Below are 19234 nucleotides of genomic sequence, written 5' to 3'. Positions count from 1 at the left end.
TTGATGCCTAATGTTGTTCCCAGTGTGCACTACAGCATGCTTCCTCCCTGGTGTGAGAGTGAGGGAGGCACCAAGCACCGTGTCATTTCCTGTGCCCCATGTCATAGCGCTTCTGGTTTTCTCCTCCGTTTCCCCTCCTTTTCTGCATTTCGTTCTGCCACTCCCAGCCTCACACAGACCTGCACACAGGAGAAAGGACTTCCCTCAATATCAAAACACACATGCACCTTTATTATGCATTTAACCTTTATTTTAGTAGTGTACCTTCAGGTATGTAGTACACACGCTCACAGTAGACTGTCTAAAAACAACAAAACACTTTATTACACTACCATTATCAGACATCCATCACTCCTCATATTCACAACAGAGATTTAATACACACACACACTGACTGACTTCACAGGGGTCCCCACGGAGCAGCTGAGGAGACAGCAACTTCCATGAGAGAAAGGGAATGAGAGTGAGAGGGAGAACGAGAGTGCTGCTAGTTGGCCTGAATTCTTGGGGGTAGGGTGGGGGGCTAGCCAGGGAACCAGGGGCGGCATTAGTGGCAGCAGTGTTGGTTCTGGGGGGCTATTTGTAGCTTTCTGGACCCTGGTATCATGACAGCTGTCCACTCCTTGTCTCTCTTAGAATAGTCAGCCTATCAGGGGGCTCCTCTCCCCAGCCTGTGCCCTGTGTGACGTGACGTGAGTCCGCCGGCTATCTCAGCTCTTTCTCACACACTACTAACTCTGGGTTGAACTCCCGTTACCGCCAACGCTGTTTAAAGGGCGTATTTCGGTCAGGGAAGGATTGGATCTACCAAACCGAACTACACTAATCACCTTCACAGAGGACAGCAGGTAAAGGAGGAGCCGTGGTTCCAGGATTGTTGGTGGAAAGGGAGAGGCCTTTTGTGGAGGAATCTGTGGACTGTGTGACTGTCTCTGCCAGGGGCCTGGCTGGTAACACTATTTTTAGGGCTGACAGTTAGGGGGGCTCGCTATCTCTCACTGCAACTGAGCTCAGGCTCAGCTAAGGGGAGCCATTGTGGCTCTGGAGATGCTAGCTAGCTATGCTAACAGCCTGTTGCCTGAGCCTTGGTGTAGTGTTAGCCAAAGCAACTTGGTTAATTTGGTTTGATCTGTGTGCTTTAGCATATGTACCAGTAGAATAGTGTAATAATAGAAGTGAAAGGAGTGTGTCTGCCAGGAAGGCTGTGATGGTAGCTGTCTGGAACTGACTGTTATAGGCAGATTGGGCAGAAGTTGAATGGAGCCTTTGTGTCTTTGACTCTCGCCTCTGTTGGAAAAGCCACGTTAACTGTTCATTGTGTGTTGGTATAGTGAACTATGCTATTAGCAATGCTGACCCACGGTCTTTTGTGGAAAGCATGCCTCCTACTGGCCCTCCAACACCACTTCCAGCAGCATCTGATCTCTCATCTAGGGACTGACCAGGACTGACACTGCTTAGCTTCAGAAGCAAGCCAGCACTGGGATGGTAATAGACTATAGGTCTGTTCCTCAGCTTTCATTATCTCTGGGCATAGGCCTGTCTCTTTACTGCATTGTTTCAGTATTGTCAATACGGCTTTGTTCTGTGGTTATTAGCTACGTCCACTGGTGTTCTCCCAAAACAGTGGCTGAGTGTCAGTCACCATGCTATATCCGGTTTAGATCAAATACAATTGTATTGGTCTGTGTGTTTGTAAATAGTGTTTAAATGTATGCACAGTTGTGTGTGTGTGTTCAGAGGGAACCAGAGAGTCAACCTGGCTATCCAACCTGATGTTGGCCTCTGAGGCGTTATGCCCACATGGCTCCTCCTAAAAAAACGCCCTGTCCTGTCTCCCGGGCCCTTGCCTGGCCAAGCCTTCCCAGTGTCCACAGATAAGCAGTAGAACTCAACAAACTCCTCCTGTTATAGACACATTAGAGCCTGTGGTTGGAGAGCCGGAGCCAGTCTTCAGACTGAGTGACCCCCACTAAAGCTCTCTGTTCTGGGGGGGAAATATCCCAAAGGTCATATGTAGGTATTGCTATAATGGTGTTCTGTTTGTTTTTTACTGTCATGAGGTCAACATTTCCACAAATCACTTGTCAATCATAACTGAATGGTTGGGTCTTGGTTCTGTGTACAGTATGTTCATGTATGTAGCTATGTATGTTTGGGTATCTTTAGGAGAGCTCTTATCCCTCTTTTGTCCCTCCCCCTCTCCTCTTTCTTTTCTTTGCACACTAGACTTGTTCACTTCACTTCCTGCGACACGTCCTTCCACTATCCAAACTGGTTGCGGCCCCTAGAGTGAAGATCCAGTGATTTTGGCCTCTATTGTGAAGATCTACCCTTCCATCCAACTGTCCGTCCGTCTGTCCAGCTCTTCTCTCCATTCCTGCTCTCCCCCTTGTCCCCCCTCATCCAGCACAGCTCATGACATCAGCGCAGTCAACATGGCATTCTCATCACGCTTTTCCTTCTGGGAGCAAAAGGGAAGTCCTGTTCAGTTTTCCTCACAGCACGTTGATGTGGGGACATGGGGCGAGTTACGTTGGTGTGGGGAGACGGGGCGGGTTATGTTGGTGTGGGGACATGGGGCGGGTTACGTTGGTGTGGAGACATGGGGCGGGTTACGTTGGTGTGGGGACACGGGGCGGGTTACGTTGATGTGGAGACATGGGGAGGGTTACGTTGGTGTGGGGACACGTGGCGGGTTACGTTGATGTGGGGACACGGGGTGGGTTACGTTGGTGTGGGGACATGGGGCGGGTTACGTTGGTGTGGGGACACGGGGCGGGTTACGTTGGTGTGGAGACATGGGGCGGGTTACGTTGGTGTGGGGACACGGGGCGGGTTACGTTGATGTGGAGACATGGGGAGGGTTACGTTGGTGTGGGGACACGTGGCGGGTTACGTTGATGTGGGGACACGGGGTGGGTTACGTTGGTGTGGGGACATGGGGCGGGTTACGTTGGTGTGGGGACACGGGGCGGGTTACGTTGGTGTGGGGACACGGGGTGGGTTACGTTGGTGTGGGGACACGGGGCGGGTTACGTTGATGTCTGGGCCTAGTGAAATGTGTGCCCTGCATGTATCACACCTCCACTAAGCGTCCATTTTGGGGCTTGAGAGTGTCACGTCGTTGAAAGTTTGCGGTCTGACAGCCATGCCTCTGCTGTGGTTTTCTGACAGTGTGCTAAAAGTAACCGTTGTCATCATATGCATGATCCAATGTCAGTGTTTGACTCACCATGTAAAAACCTTGACTGGAGTAATTTGCTTTGGCAGAATGACGAGCTCTGTGATATCGCTTCAAATACTTTATTCTAGGGGAGCTCTGACTGCCAAGCTGGCTTTTGATTTTATTTTGTTTGACTCCCATTTTGTTTGACCATCACAACACATTATGTAGCTCCACAGTAAACTGATGCGTCCCCAAACTGTTACCCAAAGTTTTGGCCTGGTAGGATTCTCAATCAGGGACAGCCGTCTATCGTTGTCTCTGATTGAGAACCATATTTAGGCTGCCCTTTTTCCCACCTGTGTTTGTGGGAAGTTGACTTTGTTTATGGCACATAGCCTTGAGCTTCACGGTTTGTTTTGTAGTGTTTATTGTTTTGTTCAGCGTCTTTTCTAATAAAAAGAAAATGTATGCTCACCCCGCTGCACCTTGGTCCTCTTCCTTCAACGGCTGTGACACAGGTCTTGTAGTTCTCATGTGTCACTATTACATAGAAACTGGCCAAATTAATGTGGCTACAGCTTAGTGTCTGAATAATATTAACTTTCACTTTTAAAAGGACACCATGTGGTGTGTGGTAGATAGCTCTTCCACATAGTGTACATCCAGGTTTGCGGCATGGTGTGTGTTTTGCATGTTGTGCAGTGAGGGGAGTGTTTCCTGCAAGTACCCCTGGCGAGTGACCACTACTTCAAAGTGTCGTAGGTTTTGACCTTAGTTCCTTGTCTTACCAAACCCTTTAGGTCAAAGAAGAGGTCAGACCACCAGGCTCCAAGATATCAAATCAGGGTGTAAGTTGACTGATATTGTTATCATGTTGTGAAGCTCTAGAGCAGGGCTATTAAATTCCGGTCCTGGAGGGCCGAAACACTTTTCATCCTCTCTAACCATGGACTGATTAAGACCTGGGACACCAGGTGAGTGCAATTAACTGCCAAGTAGAAACAAAGAACAGAAGTGTTTTGGCCCTCCAGGACCGGAATTGAAATAGCCCTGCTGTAGGCTTAATCAGGAATCTGAGAGTATGTGACTAAAGGGATCATAGGTTTCTGGGAATTGGAGTCCATTATGGTATCCTTACAGCTGAGGAGAGGAAGCCACATCAGACTATTGAGATGTGCCTGTCACATCACTGGTCTCTTACCTGGAGGTTTGCTAGCAGCACTGTGCTTCAACCAACTGAGCCATTGGAACCAGACACACCCTGGTAGCTCCTGACACCAGACTAGTCTTTCTCGCCACCATAGGAGACAGTTACTAACAAGCCGATGTGAAAAGAGGCACAGCGTGGGAGATTGTAGTTATTTTTCTATTCTGGATGTAATGTCGCAGACAGTTACACTTTTTAATTTCAGAACAAACCGGGATCAGCGCTGTGTGCAGTGTCTGTAATTGCTGTGTAAATAGTATAATGCCTTCTTTTCAAATCACATAGTTTTTTCCTGAATAATCTGTAGCCTCGATGTGGAAATTGCAGCCATATCTCAATGTAGCCTAAAGATTAACAGACAGGCAGTTTGAGGGCCGCGTGGCGATATAAAATGCAACACACGCACAAATATGAAAGATATTCAGCAACTCTTGGGGGACAATACTTTATAATTAAAACCAACGTGTTTCTGACAGCCTGATGAAGGCTATTGGTTTTGATAATAAACAAGTATGTTTCTTGTCAACTTTTATTGTCCCTCAAGAGTTGATGAATATATTCCACATTTCCAGCTTGGTTAGTGGGAGAACCACAGTTGACCTCACACAGTGTTTTTAACACTTACTCTGCAGCAGTGCAGACAGGGAGAGAGACAGAAGAACAGTAGAGAGCCAGCAGGGAACCAGGCCTTGATCACCAGCCTTCCGGTATCCCACAGGCTGCATTCCCAGCATTCAGCTTCCTGTCTGGGGGGAACCACAGCTAAGCCCCCTCTGGGTGCCATGGAGCCATTTCAGGTACTATAGCGACTGGAGCATAGGAGGAGGGGAAGATGAAACACTAAAGCGGGTTATTATTGCAATCAAGTGTTGTCGACCTCCATAAGTGTCGGTTAACCACTTAGGTGGAGGTAGGCTCCGTCTGTGGAAGCAGTGCAGTGTGTTGGGTTATCATAAGGCCTGTAGGACGGCAGGGATAATTCAAGCTTGAAATACTTGGGGAGAGATAAGAATGAGTGTCATTGGCACGGTGCTCAGTAGTGTGGAGAGTGAGGTCAGGGAGGACAGTGTGTTAGTGTGTGATATGCAGCTGGGAGAAGGATTCAGCACAGGTGTGTGTGTTTGAGTGATATAGCAGGATTTTCTTGCAGCTGAGCGAAGATATTGTTTGTGTGTGTGTGTGTGTGTGTGTGTCATTAGATCTGCTATTAGAAGTGAGGTGCTGTAGTGCAGAAAGGGGGCCAAGTCAGCACCCATAGATACCTCTGCTATCTCAGTCTGAAACGCCCACCCTCCACCTCTCGTATCAACCCACCCTGTTCTATTTCAGAACCTGGGCAGGCATGTGGCAGTTGGGTGAGCATAACAGCACGCTTGTCCAGGAGAGCAAACATGACCTGTGATCCCTTTGGTCAACCATACATACAGTATCAGACGATCCAGACAAACACATGACTGCTCAGATTAAGTTTTTGGTTTAGTAACCAAAGTGGAGTTTGCATATGCTTTAAGATAAACTGTGTGAGTTTACTTTGTCTGTTCTAGTTTCTCACGTGTCTTGCTGCTCTGCTCTCTCCCTCCCTGTTGTGTGAGTAGTCAGACAGCGACAGTGGCAGTATGAGTAGCCGCTCCCAGTCCGTGCCCAGTCTGGAGCCTAGCAGGGGCCTACTCCGCACCAAAAGCCCTGAGCCAGCCAAGACACATCCCGGGGTCAGGGTCAGGAGTCCCTCACCACCCAGGGTACGCGGGGCTGTAAAGGTCCCTGAACGCTTCAAAAGTCTAGTGCCTCCGATCCAGGCGCCAGCACAGCACTTCAGGAGCCCTGACCCACGCAGAACTTCCACAATTAGCCCTGAGCCTGTGCTGAACGGAAACAGCAAGCCCAACGGATCCGTTAACGTCAGTGCCGTCAATGGGAACTCTGCCAATGGAGGTGACAGACAGCCAGACCTGGACAACGATGATCCGAGCCTTACCCGCAAGAAAGTAGTGAAGGTGGTGTGTCAAGTGGTGCGGAAGGCACTACCTGCAGAAGAGGAGGATGCTCCAGCTCCTGAGCCTACTAAACCTGCCCCTGAACCTCCTAAATTGGTGCCATCGCAAGCGCCAACATCTGTGCCCAAGGTCCCAAAGGTACCACTGTTCTCTTTCAAGCACGATACCATCAAGACGGAGGAGAAGGACGATATATCAGCAGGGATGGCCAGCCTCATGGTCCGCGGGAGGACCAGGAACCGCCCTCGCACACGCATGGATGAGCCGTCTGAAAAAGAACAAGAGGAAGCAGTGAAAAGAGAGAAAAAAGAAGGCCCTAAATTGGTTGAGATTAAATCTATCTCTAATGTCGGCCCAGTTTCAAAACAGGAGGATAAGACTCCTGTGTCGGCTGTACCAGCTAAAGTTCATCCTATGGCTTCTAATTTGATCTCGGTTTCCTCCAGGTCTTCCCCCGCAGGCTTCATCCCTGCCCCAAAGCCTTCCCCGCTCTCCCCTCCTGCAGGTTTCACCCCACTACCAAACTCAGCCTCCCTTTCCCCACCTGCTGGGTTTGTACCAGCACCAAAATCATCCCCCCTTTGCCAACCAAATGGGTATGTACCAGCACCAAAATCAGCCACCCTTTCCCCTCCAGTAGGGTTTGTACCAGCACCAAAATCAGCCACCCTTTCCCCTCCAGTAGGGTTTGTACCAGCACCAAAATCAGCCACCCTTTCCCCTCCAGTAGGGTATGTACCAGCACCAAAATCTACTGCTATTAGTCCTTCAGTTTCCACTGCAGCCCCCAAATCCTCCCCAGCCATTCCCACATCATGCTTTATCCCACCACTAAAATCAGCCCCCCTTTCCCCTCCAGCAGGGTTTATACCATCACCAAAATCCAATGCTTTTACTCTTTCAGTTTCCACTGCAGCCCCCAAATCCTCCCCAGCCATTCCCACATCATGCTTTATCCCACCACTAAAATCAGCCCCCCTTTCCCCACCTGCTGGTTTTATCCCCTCTTCTAAATACTCCCCTGTCACTCCCCCTTCAGCATCCTTTCCCACCTCTAAGTCCTCCCCCAGTACTCCTCCTGCAGGGTTCGTCCCAGTCTCCAAGGTCTCGCCTCTCTCCCCTACTCCTCCAAAGGTCTCGCCTCTCTCCCCTCCTCCCGCCTTTATCATTCCCAAGGCGAGTGCCCTCTCTCCACCACCGGCGTTGATCCCTCCCCCCAAACTGCCAACCGTGAAGAAGCTTGAGGTAGGCTTACTGTCCTCACTGCATGGACCACTTGAAAAAACTGATGTTAATCGCACAGAAAGCACTCTTTGCATCTCCATGATAACTGAGTTTTTGTGTGTGTGTGTGTGTGCGGGGGGTATTTTAACTAACTTCACTTATCTTGTTGAGTTCTCCACTTGTTAGCAGAGTTAAGGCTCCATTTTTGGGGCCACGATGATGGACTCAACTCCCTATTGAACTTGTTTGTTTCTCCAGAACTTTCTCATTTGCACAAAGTCAGTGTTTCTCAGTTTGTTAAAGGGTGCAGTCTCATGGGGCTGAAGCTTTTGTTGCATTCACTGCTCTGATACCAGCTCCATATTTCTCTGAGTTTCTCTTGGGGGATGGAGCCTGTCTCACACAGCTCTCCTTCCTCACATGTCTCTCCTCTAAGACGCCAGGGCTGCTGAGACAGCTTCCAGAAAAACAACAAGTTCAGTAGCTATTTTATCCGACTGCCTCAACCCAAGAGACCATGCTGTCATCTGCAGCTTGGAAGCCTTGTTTATTGAAGTTAGCCTGGGGGGAGGGGGGAGCATCCAAAGGAGGAAAAAGCGTATTGGGGTGGAATGTTCTGTCGCTGTGGCCTGGAGTTCCACGGAGACCCGCAGAGATAATTATTGATAGTGACTTTGTCTTTCTGGGAGATAAAGTTCAAAGCCTCGCTGCAGCCAGCATGGCAGGCGTTGGGATAAGAGAACTGTCTACACATTTTGCAGATGCCAGATATGTTAAAAAGGTTTGGTCTTTTTGCTGGATTCTCGCTGAGTTTGGGCAATTACCAGCCTCTCAGGGTCTTTGTTTACTTGGCTAGCCGACCACAAGCTGGCTTTGACTGCTACTGTGGCTATCTGAGTTTGCTATAGTTGTTTAAGGGTAAAGTTTTCTTGTGTATTGTTACTCAAGCTAGTTATAGTTTTGCTTGGCTTCGCCCTGTGCATTGAGATCTGAATGATTTCACATCCAAGTGGGCTTTTGTATCCCTCTACTGATGATTTGCTCACTATCTTAGCTAGACTCTGGACATCTAGAGCATGGCTTGTTGTGAGTTTGTTCAACATGGTTGTATAATTTCTTTATCTTATGGACTACTTGTATGTGTGTGTACATTACGGCGTGGATGTATCTGTGTGTACCATTGGAAGGTGGTAGCCTCTCCCCTGTCCTCTGTTCCCATTGAGAAGGCTTCACCGCAGAACAAGTCATCAACCGTTTCATCAAAGAATACCCCAACCATAACCCAAAAGGTGTGTTTGCTGGTGTGCCCCACAGCATTCACTCAGTTCACTGTTGCTATGCTGTGGAAGTGAGGTATTGTAACCAAGTGTGTGTGTGTGACTTCAGGATTGTCATGGCATCTAGTGAACATCTCACAGCGTGAAAAAACCTGAATGCATTTCTGTTGTCGATGAAACAGTGTTGAATGTGGTCTGCTAGAATAGTGCGCTTTGATAGCCTAGTTTCATAGCTCAACCTGTTGATGGTCTGACCTCCAGGAGGCGCCGCTCAGTCCCACTGAAGAGGCTCAGAGACTCCTGGACAGGATCTTCAGTGCGCCTGTAAAGACCCACCTTCGCTCCTTGTCTCTCCCCATCTGGACTGCCTAGATACATGCTTCTCCTCTTTCACTTTTTAAATCTTTACTTTCCTTTATTCATTTTAACAGGACACGTTGATTAACATTCCAATAATGAATTTAGAGGTGCTTATTTCTTTTCCATTAACAACCTATCATGCTCTCTATCGCTCCTTCTCTTTTTACTTTCTTCACTGGATGTTCAATCTTTATCTTCATAGCTAATAGTAATTTGTCATTTTCCTTTCAGGCACATTTAATTAAAAGTACAGATTTACTAATATGGGCCATATCCATTGCATGGCTACCCAAACACCTTACTCTGGCCAAATGCTACGCCACGCCCACGGGCATTAGTTTCTTCTCCACAATGAACCTGGATCTGAGTGCCTCCCCAACGATTTCTAGAACGCAAACACATTCTAACCCTTCTGATTGGTCCCAGAAACCGATGGATTGGGCCAGAGCCAGAACACACATGGGTAAAGCATTTTGAAAACTCGTGTTGGCTAGAATACACTGATGAGCTAGAAATGGTCCAATCGCTGATGACTTTGTTTTGTACAACCCTCTCATTTTCACTACATATGACTTAATTCATGGCAGTCAAACTCTATTTTGTATGTATTATGGATCCCCGTTAACTGTTGCCAAGGCAGCATCTACTCTGCCTGGGGTCCAGCAAAAATGAAGGCAGTAATATACATCATAATGCAAATACAACAGATTTGACAATATATATGTGTGTGTTCCCTCAGGCCACTAGTCTACTACAACACACAATCCAGGTGTGTGTATAGTGTGTCTTTTATGTGTGTTTGTATGCGTGTTTGTTTGTACCTGTGTATGTAGCGAATGTAGAGCAGCGGAATAATACAATTTGAGTCATCAGGCAACCATATCCATGCATGACTGGGTTACAGCGTTCTCATGTTCACTATTCATTCAACTAACTGACTGTTTATGTCTATGCTGATTTCTGTTGCCATTATTGTTTTGTCACCTGTCAACTTTCACTGGATTTGTCAATTCATGTTTTATATTTATACGTTTTTCATATTTTTCTCTTCCTTTGTCTTTTTCTTTCTCTCTCTCCATTTCTCTCTCTCCCTCTACCTCTTTCTTTCTAAATGGTGCTTGGCTGTTTCTATCTGTGGCTGTTGTATGGCTAGCTGGAGCCGGCAGTTTGTGCCTCAGCCCCGACCTTTTGTCCTGCCCCAGCCCCAAACCCCCCTCAGGTACTGTGGCCCCCAGGGGTCCCCTCTGGCGACCTGGTTGAAGTGTGTGCTCATGTGGCACGTTGGAATGTAAGCCTAGATTCCTCTTCTAACTTTCCCCTCTCTCACCCTGCCTGTCTATGTAGGGTTCATCTGTAATGGTGCTTGGTGTTTTCCCTTCCTCATTTGTTTTTGGAACAAAGCCGGTATTAAACGGTGATAGTGTCTAGATGCCTCCAGGGAAATCAAACAGACTTTGACCTGTATGGAAACTGACAAACCAAACCAGTGCATTTTTTGTTTTGTCAGTAGCATGGCAGTGGAATAGTCCCCTGATTAAGATGTGCCGCATGTTTGTTTGCCCCGTGTGGTGTGCAGTCGCAGTGTGAGTGAATGGCAGTGTGTGTGATTTATGACTGGCAGGTGTTCCTGTCTCGTCGCTCTCTCTGTCTCCCCTTTATGACATTATGTGTCATGATGCATTAGCTCATCTCACAGACATAGAGCCTGACCTCTCCTCGTTCTTTGCCATCCCGCAGTTTTTTCTTCCCATCCCTCCCTGGTCTTGACCCTGATAACTTACATAATGTTCTCGTTACTTTAAATGGTAAACACTGGCTTGATGATATCTGACATTTGTCTCAAAACTCTAAACGAAACTTCAGAGAATAATGAAGGATGAGTTAGTTAAACAAGATTCTCTGGTCTGATGAAACCAAGATTGAACTCTTTGGCCTGAATGCCAAGCGTCACGTCTAGAAGAAACCTGGCATCCCTACGGTGAAGCATGGTGGTGGCAGCATATATCCTTGAGAATATCCTTGATGAAAACCTGCTCCAAAGCACTCAGGACCTCCGACTGGGGTGAAGGTTCACCTTCTAACAGGACAATGACCCTAAGCACACAGCCAAGACAACGCAGGAGTGGCTTCGGGACAAGTCTCAGAATGTCCTTGAATGGCCCAGCCAGAGCCTGGACTTGAACCCGATCGAACATCTGGAGAGACTTGAAAATAGCTGTGCAGCGACGCTCCCCATCCAACCTGACAGAGCTTGAGAGAATCTGCAGAGAAGAATGGGAGAAACTCCCCAAATACAGGTGTTTCAAGCTTGTAGCGTCATACCCAAGAAGACTCAATGCTGTATTTGCTGCCAAAAGTACTTCAACAAAGTACTGATTAAAGGGTCTGAATACTTATGTCAATGTGATATTTCAGTCTTTTTATATTTTTAATAAATTAGCAAACATTTCAAAAACCTGTTTTTGCTTTGTCATTATGGGGTATTCTGTGTAGATTGATGAGGGGAAAAACTATTGAATAGATTTTAGAATAAGGCTGTAATGTATCAAAATGTGGAATAAGTCAAGGGGTCTGAATACTTTCTGATGGCGCTGTACATCTCTCCATTCCAGCAGCTCATGATTATGAGGGATGATGACATACTGGACATGATGTTTTGTGTTGTTTGGTGGATTGCTACCCATCTTTCCACTGTAACTCCACTCTAACTATGACCTTTGACCACTTCTCCTTCCCTCACGCCTGTCGTCCTCCAGGGACAGGTAGACAAGGATCCCGTGGCCATCCTTCAGGTGTCTCACGCCGCTGCCCAACAACCCAAGGTCTGACCTTTGCTGTGCCTGTGTGTAATTCACCCTCTCCACCTCCCACGTCCACCACTCCCACCACTGACCCCTGAAGTGCTGTGTACCCTGTGTGCTGTGTTTCATTTACCCCCACCAAACACAACTGCATAGTATTCACTCAAAGCCAAGCTACCTGCACATTTGGCCCTCTTTCACCTAATTTGAACATTTCAGGGGAAAATCAGCACTCAAAATTAAACTTGTTCGGGGGCCTCCCGGGTGGCGCAGTGGTCTAGGGCACTGCATCGCCGTGCTAGCTGTGCCACCAGAGACTCTGGGCCCGCGCCCAGGCTCTGTCGCAGCTGGCCACGACCGGGAGGTCTGTGGGGCGACGCACAATTTGCCTAGTATTGTCCGGGTTAGCGAGGGGTTTGGCCAGTAAGGATATCCTTGTCTCATCGCGCACAAGCGACTCCTGTGGCGGGCCGGCTTCCAGGTTGGATGCGCGCTGTGTTAAGTAGCCATGCGGCTTGGTTGGGTCGTGTTTCGGAGGACGCGTGGCTTTCGATTTTCGTCTCTCCCGAGCCCATACGGGAGTTGTAGCGATGAGACAAGATAGTAACTACTAACAATTGGATACCACGAAATTGGGGAGAATTAATATATTTTTCTTTAAATAAACTTGTTCGATGGCACTTAAGATTCATGGTTGTGTGGATTCCACAGGATCAATCATTCCATCACATTTTGTCTCATGTAGATGTCATTGCATGACGTCAGTTTTCCATTTAAGAGACAATGAGACAGACGCTGCAAAAAACTTCATCTGATTGTGGCTGATTATGCGTTATAAAAATAACAGTATGTAGGCCTATATTTCACTCTGTCAATTTCATACGTTTTTTTTTATCTGTGTGTTCTTTTCTTTTTATTGTCTTGTTGTCATCCCTCGGGATACAGTCCATCCCTAGCATTCTGTGTGTTGTGTTGTGTTGCTGTGCTGTGTGGATCGTGTATCCATTCTCTTAATACACCTCCCTCCCCTCACCCACATGCTGTGTGACATTGATGTGCATCCAACAGTGTCTTTGTACAGATTCGGTTCACTGATACTTCATGTTCTCTGTCAGATTTCACTGCCTCTCTTACACAGACAGACACACAGACAGACAGACACACAGACAGACACACAGACAGGCAGGCAGGCAGACCGACAGACAGGCAGGCAGACCGACAGACAGGCAGGCAGACAGGCAGGCAGACAGGCAGACACACAGACAGACACACAGACAGACACACAGACAGACACACAGACAGACACACAGACACGCAGACAGACAGGCAGGCAGACAGGCAGGCAGGCAGACAGACAGACAGACAGACAGGCAGACAGACAGGCAGACAGACAGGCAGACACACAGGCAGACACACAGGCAGACAGACAGACACACAGGCAGACACACAGGCAGACACACAGACAGGCAGGCAGACAGACAGGCAGGCAGACAGGCAGGTAGACAGACAGACAGACAGACATGTCCAGTCGAGTGTGAGAGACTTTGTGAAGGTCAAGCATGGTAACACAGAGCAGTCAAGCATTTCTAGGTGACACTCTGAGCCGAGTTGGAGAAATGGCTTTCTGTGATTTGTGATCTGGGACTCCTTCAAATCCTAACTGCTTTTTATCTCTGCCTGCTCTACTGAAGCCTCTCCAGCGCCCTGCCTTTCATCACATGTACTATTAGCAAGTCTTCTGCCTGCTCCACTGAAGCATCTCCAGTGCCCTGCCTTTCATCACATGTACTATTAGCAAGTCCTCTGTCTGCTCCACTGAAGCCTCTCCAGCGCCCTGCCTTTCATCACATGTACTATTAGCAAGTCCTCTGCCTGCTCCACTGAAGCCTCTCCAACGCCCTGCCTTTCATCACATGTACTATTAGCAAGTCCTCTGCATGCCCGCTGTCAGCCCATTATTTACAATGCTACTATACATAACTGTGTAACATGCTATAAGCTCTCAACGCTGGCCTGATAACCAGCTACTTTAAACACACATGAGTGAATGTTATTGATGTGAACAGGTGTGTGTGTGTGTAGGGAGCACATGTCCTCTCAAATCTAAAGCCTCTCTTTGGTTGAAAACTTCTGAGTGGTAGCTACTGCAGCCACAGAAAGGCCCTGTGAAAGGTAACCTGGCCTAAGGTCATTGTTCTGCTGTGTGTATGTGACTGTTGTCTTCTCCACCATCACTTCCAGGTGAAGACAGAGGAGCAGATAGCCGCAGAGCAGGCATGGTACGGCTCAGAGAAGGTCTGGCTGGTTCACAAGGATGGCTTCTCCCTGGGTAAGTTCCTGCCTTACATTTTAGATCAGGAGGGGTGCAGAGCTCTGGCCCTGCTAATTTTTACCCTTGCTTTTAAACTATATGCTATTGTTTTTTCCTGATATCGTGTCTGTGCACACTCCAGCCAATAAGCTACAGTGCATTCGGAAAGTATTCAGACCCCTTAACTTTTTCCACATTTTGTTACTTTACAGTAATATTCTAAAATGTTTAATTCCCCTCATCAATCTACCCACAATACCCCATAATGGCAAAGCAATAATGTATTTATTTTTTCTGCAAATTTATAAATTAAAAGACTGAAATATGACATTTACATAAGTATTCAGACCTTTTACTCAGTACTTTGTTGAAGCAACTTTGGCAGCGATTACAGCCTCAAGTCTTCTTGGATATGACGCTACAAGCTTAGCACACCTGTATTTGGGGAGTTTTTCCCATTCTTCTCTGCAGATCCTTTCAAGCTTTGTCAGGTTGGATGGGGAGCATCGCTGCACAGCTATTTTCAGGTCTCTCCAGAGATGTGTGATCGGATTCAAGTCCGAGCACCAGCTGGGCCACTCAAGGACATTCAGAGCCACTCCTACATTGTCTTGGCTGTGTGCTTAGGGTCTTTGTCCTGTTGGAAGGTGAACCTTCACCCCAGTCTAAGGACCTGGGTGCTCTGGAGCAGGTTTTCATCAAGGATTTCTCTGTACTTTGCTCTGTTCATCCTTCCCTCGATCCAGATTATTCTTCCAGTTCCTGCTGCTGAAAAACATCTCTACAGCATGATCCCGCCACCACCATGCTTCACCGTAGGGATGGTGTTGGCCAGGTGATGAGCGATGCCTGGTTTCCTCCAGACATCACGCTTGGCATTCAGGCCAAAGATTTTAATCTTGGTTTCTTCAGACCAGAGACTCTTGTTTCTCGTGGTCTGAGAGTCCTTTAGGTGTCTTTTGGCAAACTCCAAGCTGGCTGTCATGTGCCTTTTACTGAGGTGTGGCTTCCGTCTGGCCACTTTACCATAAACACATGATTGGTGGAGTGCTGCAGAGATGGTTGTCCTTCTGGAAGGTTCTCCCATCTCCACAGAGGAACTCTGGAGCTCTGTCAGAGTGACCATCGGGTTCTTGGTCACCTCCCTGACAAAGGCCCTTCTCCCCTTATTGCTCAGTTTAGCCTGGCAGGCAGCTCTAGGAAGAGTCTTGGTGGTTCTAAACTTCTTCCATTTAAGAATGATGGAGGCCACTGTGTTCTCCAATGCTGCGGATATTTTTTGGTACCCTTCCCCAGATCTGTGCCTCGACACACTCCTGTCTCGGAGCTCTATGGACAATTCCTTTGACCTCATGGCTTGGTTTTTGCTCTGACATACACTGTCAACTGTGGGACCTTTAATAGACAGGTGTGTGCCTTTCCAATAATTTACCACAGGTGGACTTCAATCAAGTTGTAGCAACATCTCAAGGATGATTAATGGAAACAGGATGCCCCTGAGCTCAATTTAGAGTCTCATAGCACATGGACTGAATACCTATGTAAATAAGGTATTTCAGTTTTTTTTTTTTTTTATACATTTCCACAAAAAAACAAACTGTTTTTGCTTTGTCATTATGGGGTATTGTGTGTAGATTGATGGATATTTTATTTTAATCCATTTTAGAATATGGCTGTAACGTAACACAATGTGGAAAAAGTGAAGGGGTCTGAATACTTTCCGAATGCGCTGTATATCCCAATAAGTTGGTTGTGTTTCCATAGCGACGCTGCTGAAGACTGAGGCAGGCTCTCTGCCGGAGGGGAAGGTGAAGGTCAAACTGGAACATGACGGGACAGTACTGGACGTAGATGACGATGACGTGGAGAAGGTGAGGGGGGGTTGACTTGATTTTACAGACTCCATCTTAGTTTTGTTATGGGGCTAAACTCTAGTTCCTTTAGAGGGTCCAAGGAGAAGACATTGACTTTACTTGATTGCATAGACTGTCTTAGGTTTGCCGTTAGGGTATAGGCTAGTCTGTTAGGAGGTCCATGAAGCAGAGATCGACCTGGGGGGGGGGGGGGGGGGGGGGGTGGCATGTAGGGGAAATATCCAAGAAGGAGGGAAGGGGTCTTGGCACCCGTCAGTCATCCCGTCTGGAGCCAGAATCAAACACAGATGGTCAGCCAGGATGCTGACTGTATCTGGCCCAGGGGTTGTGGGACGTCTGTGGACAGGGGGACAGGTTAGAGGGGAACAGGTGTGAGTTTGGCAGGCCTCAATCAGGTGACTCGCACAGATATGGCACCAGGCCCGAATCACGGAGATATCTGTTACAGGACGCTTTAAAAACTGTTCTGGCACAATGCAGAAAAACCTCCCATCATTCACAACATGCTGTCTCCAAGACCTTGACTAGAGGATGTCTGCTCTGCTTTCAGGACAAAGAAAAAGTTGAAATCCCCTCCTGGTGTTATGTACAGTCATTTAACTCTCGTAGGGTGAACCGATAATAATGGTGACTTTGGACAGTTAGTGTTTTCAACAGTGTCAAGGTCGTCATCTAATCAAACGTTTGAACCATCTGTTTGATTAAGGAAGTGCAAACTTGGACCCGTCTGAGGTTGGAAGGAGACATCTGTTTTAATTGCATCAAAGACTTGGCATCAGATTCCTGGTGGCAAGTTATGGTGTGGCATACTAAATCTCTGCTCATCGTCTCTTAATACTGCTCCTCTACTCCTCAGTGAAACTCAAAACTCAAGGACCCTTAGCCTCTACCCCTACAGAGGACTTTTAAATCAATCTGAAAATATGAAATAGGTGTAGGCAACCTGGAGAAACTTAAACTTTGTGGTAGTCTTGGCAGATCCGAATTCTGTTGTTTTTGGTCGTTTCTGTGAGCAGTCCCACTTCAGACAGCCAGAGTCTCAGTTATGTATGATGTTTTCGTATTGCTGAGTGTTCCTTTAATAAAGCTCTAGTATTACAACACTTCTCAGTCATTAATCGTTCACCTTTGACCTTTGCTCCTGTCCCAGGCGAACCCCCCGTCATTTGACCGCTCTGAGGACCTGGCCTTGCTGCAGTACCTCAATGAGTCCAGTGTGATGCACTCCCTGCGGCAGCGGTACGGGGGAAACCTCATTCACACACACGCCGGGCCCAACACGGTCATCATCAATCCCCTCAGCGCTCCCTCCATGTACTCCGAGAAGGTGAGGAGAGAGGACCCACACAGCAGATGCATGTCTTCACACACACACATTTCATGAGAACATACACTACATACACTACCGTTCAAACGTTTGTGGTCACTTAGAAATGTTATTGTTTTTGAAAGAGAAGCACATTTTTTGTCCATTAAAAATACTTAAATGGATCAGAAATGCAGTGTAGACATGGTTAATGTTAGAGGCCCATTACCAGCACTCATCATTCACTTCCAATGGCACGTTGTGTTAGCTAATCCAAGTTTATAATTTTAAAAGGCTAATTGATCATTAGAAAACCCTTTTGCAATTATGTTAGCACAGCTGGAAAAAACTGTCCTTCTTTAGACTCCGGGATAATGGCCTTCTAGGCAGAGTTGCAAAGAAAAAGTAATATCTCAGAATGACCAATAAAAATAAAAGATTAAGATGGGCAAAAGAACACAGACACTGGACAGACGAACTCTGCCTAGAAGGCCAGCATCCCGGAGTCGCCTCTTCACTGTTGGCGTTGAGACTGGTGCTTTGCGAGTACTATTTAATGAAGCTGCCAGTTGAGGACTTGTGAGGCGTCTGTTTCTCAAACTAGACACTATAATGTACTTGTCCTCTTACTCCGGGGCCTCCCGGAACCGGGGCCTCCCACTCCTCTTTCTATTCTGGTTAGAGCCAGGTTGCGCTGTTCTGTGAAGGGAGTACACAGCGTTGTATGAGATCTTCAGTTTCTTGTCAATTTCTCGCATGGAATAGCCTTCATTTCTCAGAACAAGAATAGACTGACGAGTTTCAGAAGAAGGTTCTTTGCTTCTGGCCATTTTGAGCCTGTAATCGAACGCTGATGCTGATGCTCCAGACACTCAAATAGTCAGTTTTATTGTTTTTTTAATCAGGACAATTTTTTCAGCTGTGCAAAAGTTTTTTTTTTTTTTTTTGAATTTTACCTCTTTTTCTCCCCAATTTCGTGGTATCCAATTGTTGTAGTAGCTCCTGTCTCATTGCTGCAACTCCCGTACGGGCTCGGGAGAGACGAAGGCTGAATGTCATGCGTCCTCCGATACACAACCCAACCAGCCGTACTACACAGCGCGCCTCCAACCCGGAAGCCAGCCCCACACCGTGCACCTGGCAACCTTGGCAGGCGCGCACTGCGCCCGGCCCGCCACAGGAGTCGCTGGTGCGCGATGAGACAAGGAGATCGCTACCGACCAATCCCTCCCTAACCCGGACGACGCTAGGCCAATTGTGCGTCGCCCCATGGACCTTCCGGTCGCGGCCGGTTACGACAGAGCCTGGGCGCAAACCCAGGGACTCTGATGGCACAGCTGGCGCTGCAGTACAGCGCCCTTAACCACTGCGCCACCCGGGAGGCCTCAAAAGGGTTTTCTAATGATCAATTAGCCTTTTAAGATTAGCTAACACAACGTGCCATTGGAACACAGGAGTGATGGTTGCTGATAATGGGCCTCTGTACGCCTATGTAGATATTCCATTAACAAATCTTCCGTTTCCAGCTACAATAGTAATTTACAACATGAACAATGTCTACACTGTTTTTCTGATAAATTTATGTTATTTTAATGGACAAAAAATGTGCTTATCTTTCAAAAACAAGGAGATTTCTAAGTGACTTTTGAACGGTAGTGTATCTGTACCACTCCACTGATGTGATTCTGGTTTATTCTCCGTTTAGAATGGT

General features: G+C 47.4%; 1 protein-coding gene across 20 annotated transcripts in view; it reads left to right on the top strand.

Moving 5' to 3' along the window:
- The window catches only part of LOC110503378 (unconventional myosin-XVIIIa), a 172253-nt gene that overhangs the window by 61196 nt on the left and 91823 nt on the right, over positions 1-19234 (top strand). For 5 of the 20 annotated variants that reach the window (XM_036961669.1, XM_036961668.1, XM_036961667.1 and 2 more), the window contains exons 1-12: positions 678-848; positions 2230-2477; positions 3970-4017; positions 5972-7615; positions 8782-8883; positions 9133-9195; positions 9971-10000; positions 10385-10450; positions 11988-12053; positions 14274-14361; positions 16108-16214; positions 17368-17544. In XM_036961669.1, the coding sequence (XP_036817564.1) occupies positions 2439-2477; positions 3970-4017; positions 5972-7615; positions 8782-8883; positions 9133-9195; positions 9971-10000; positions 10385-10450; positions 11988-12053; positions 14274-14361; positions 16108-16214; positions 17368-17544 (2430 nt within the window). In that variant the 5' untranslated portion in view covers positions 678-848; positions 2230-2438. Of the gene's footprint in view, positions 1-676; positions 849-2229; positions 2478-3969; positions 4018-5971; positions 7616-8781; positions 8884-9132; positions 9196-9970; positions 10001-10384; positions 10451-11987; positions 12054-14273; positions 14362-16107; positions 16215-17367; positions 17545-19234 lie in introns of those variants that run through there. The other 15 variants (XM_036961653.1, XM_036961657.1, XM_036961651.1 and 12 more) reach the window with 11 other exon arrangements.

This window comes from Oncorhynchus mykiss, chromosome 24 (assembly GCF_013265735.2).
Source record: "Oncorhynchus mykiss isolate Arlee chromosome 24, USDA_OmykA_1.1, whole genome shotgun sequence".
In the NCBI taxonomy this organism is placed as follows: domain Eukaryota; kingdom Metazoa; phylum Chordata; class Actinopteri; order Salmoniformes; family Salmonidae; genus Oncorhynchus; species Oncorhynchus mykiss.
Note: the sequence above shows the minus strand (reverse complement) of the source record. Positions and strands in the feature narration are given on the sequence as shown.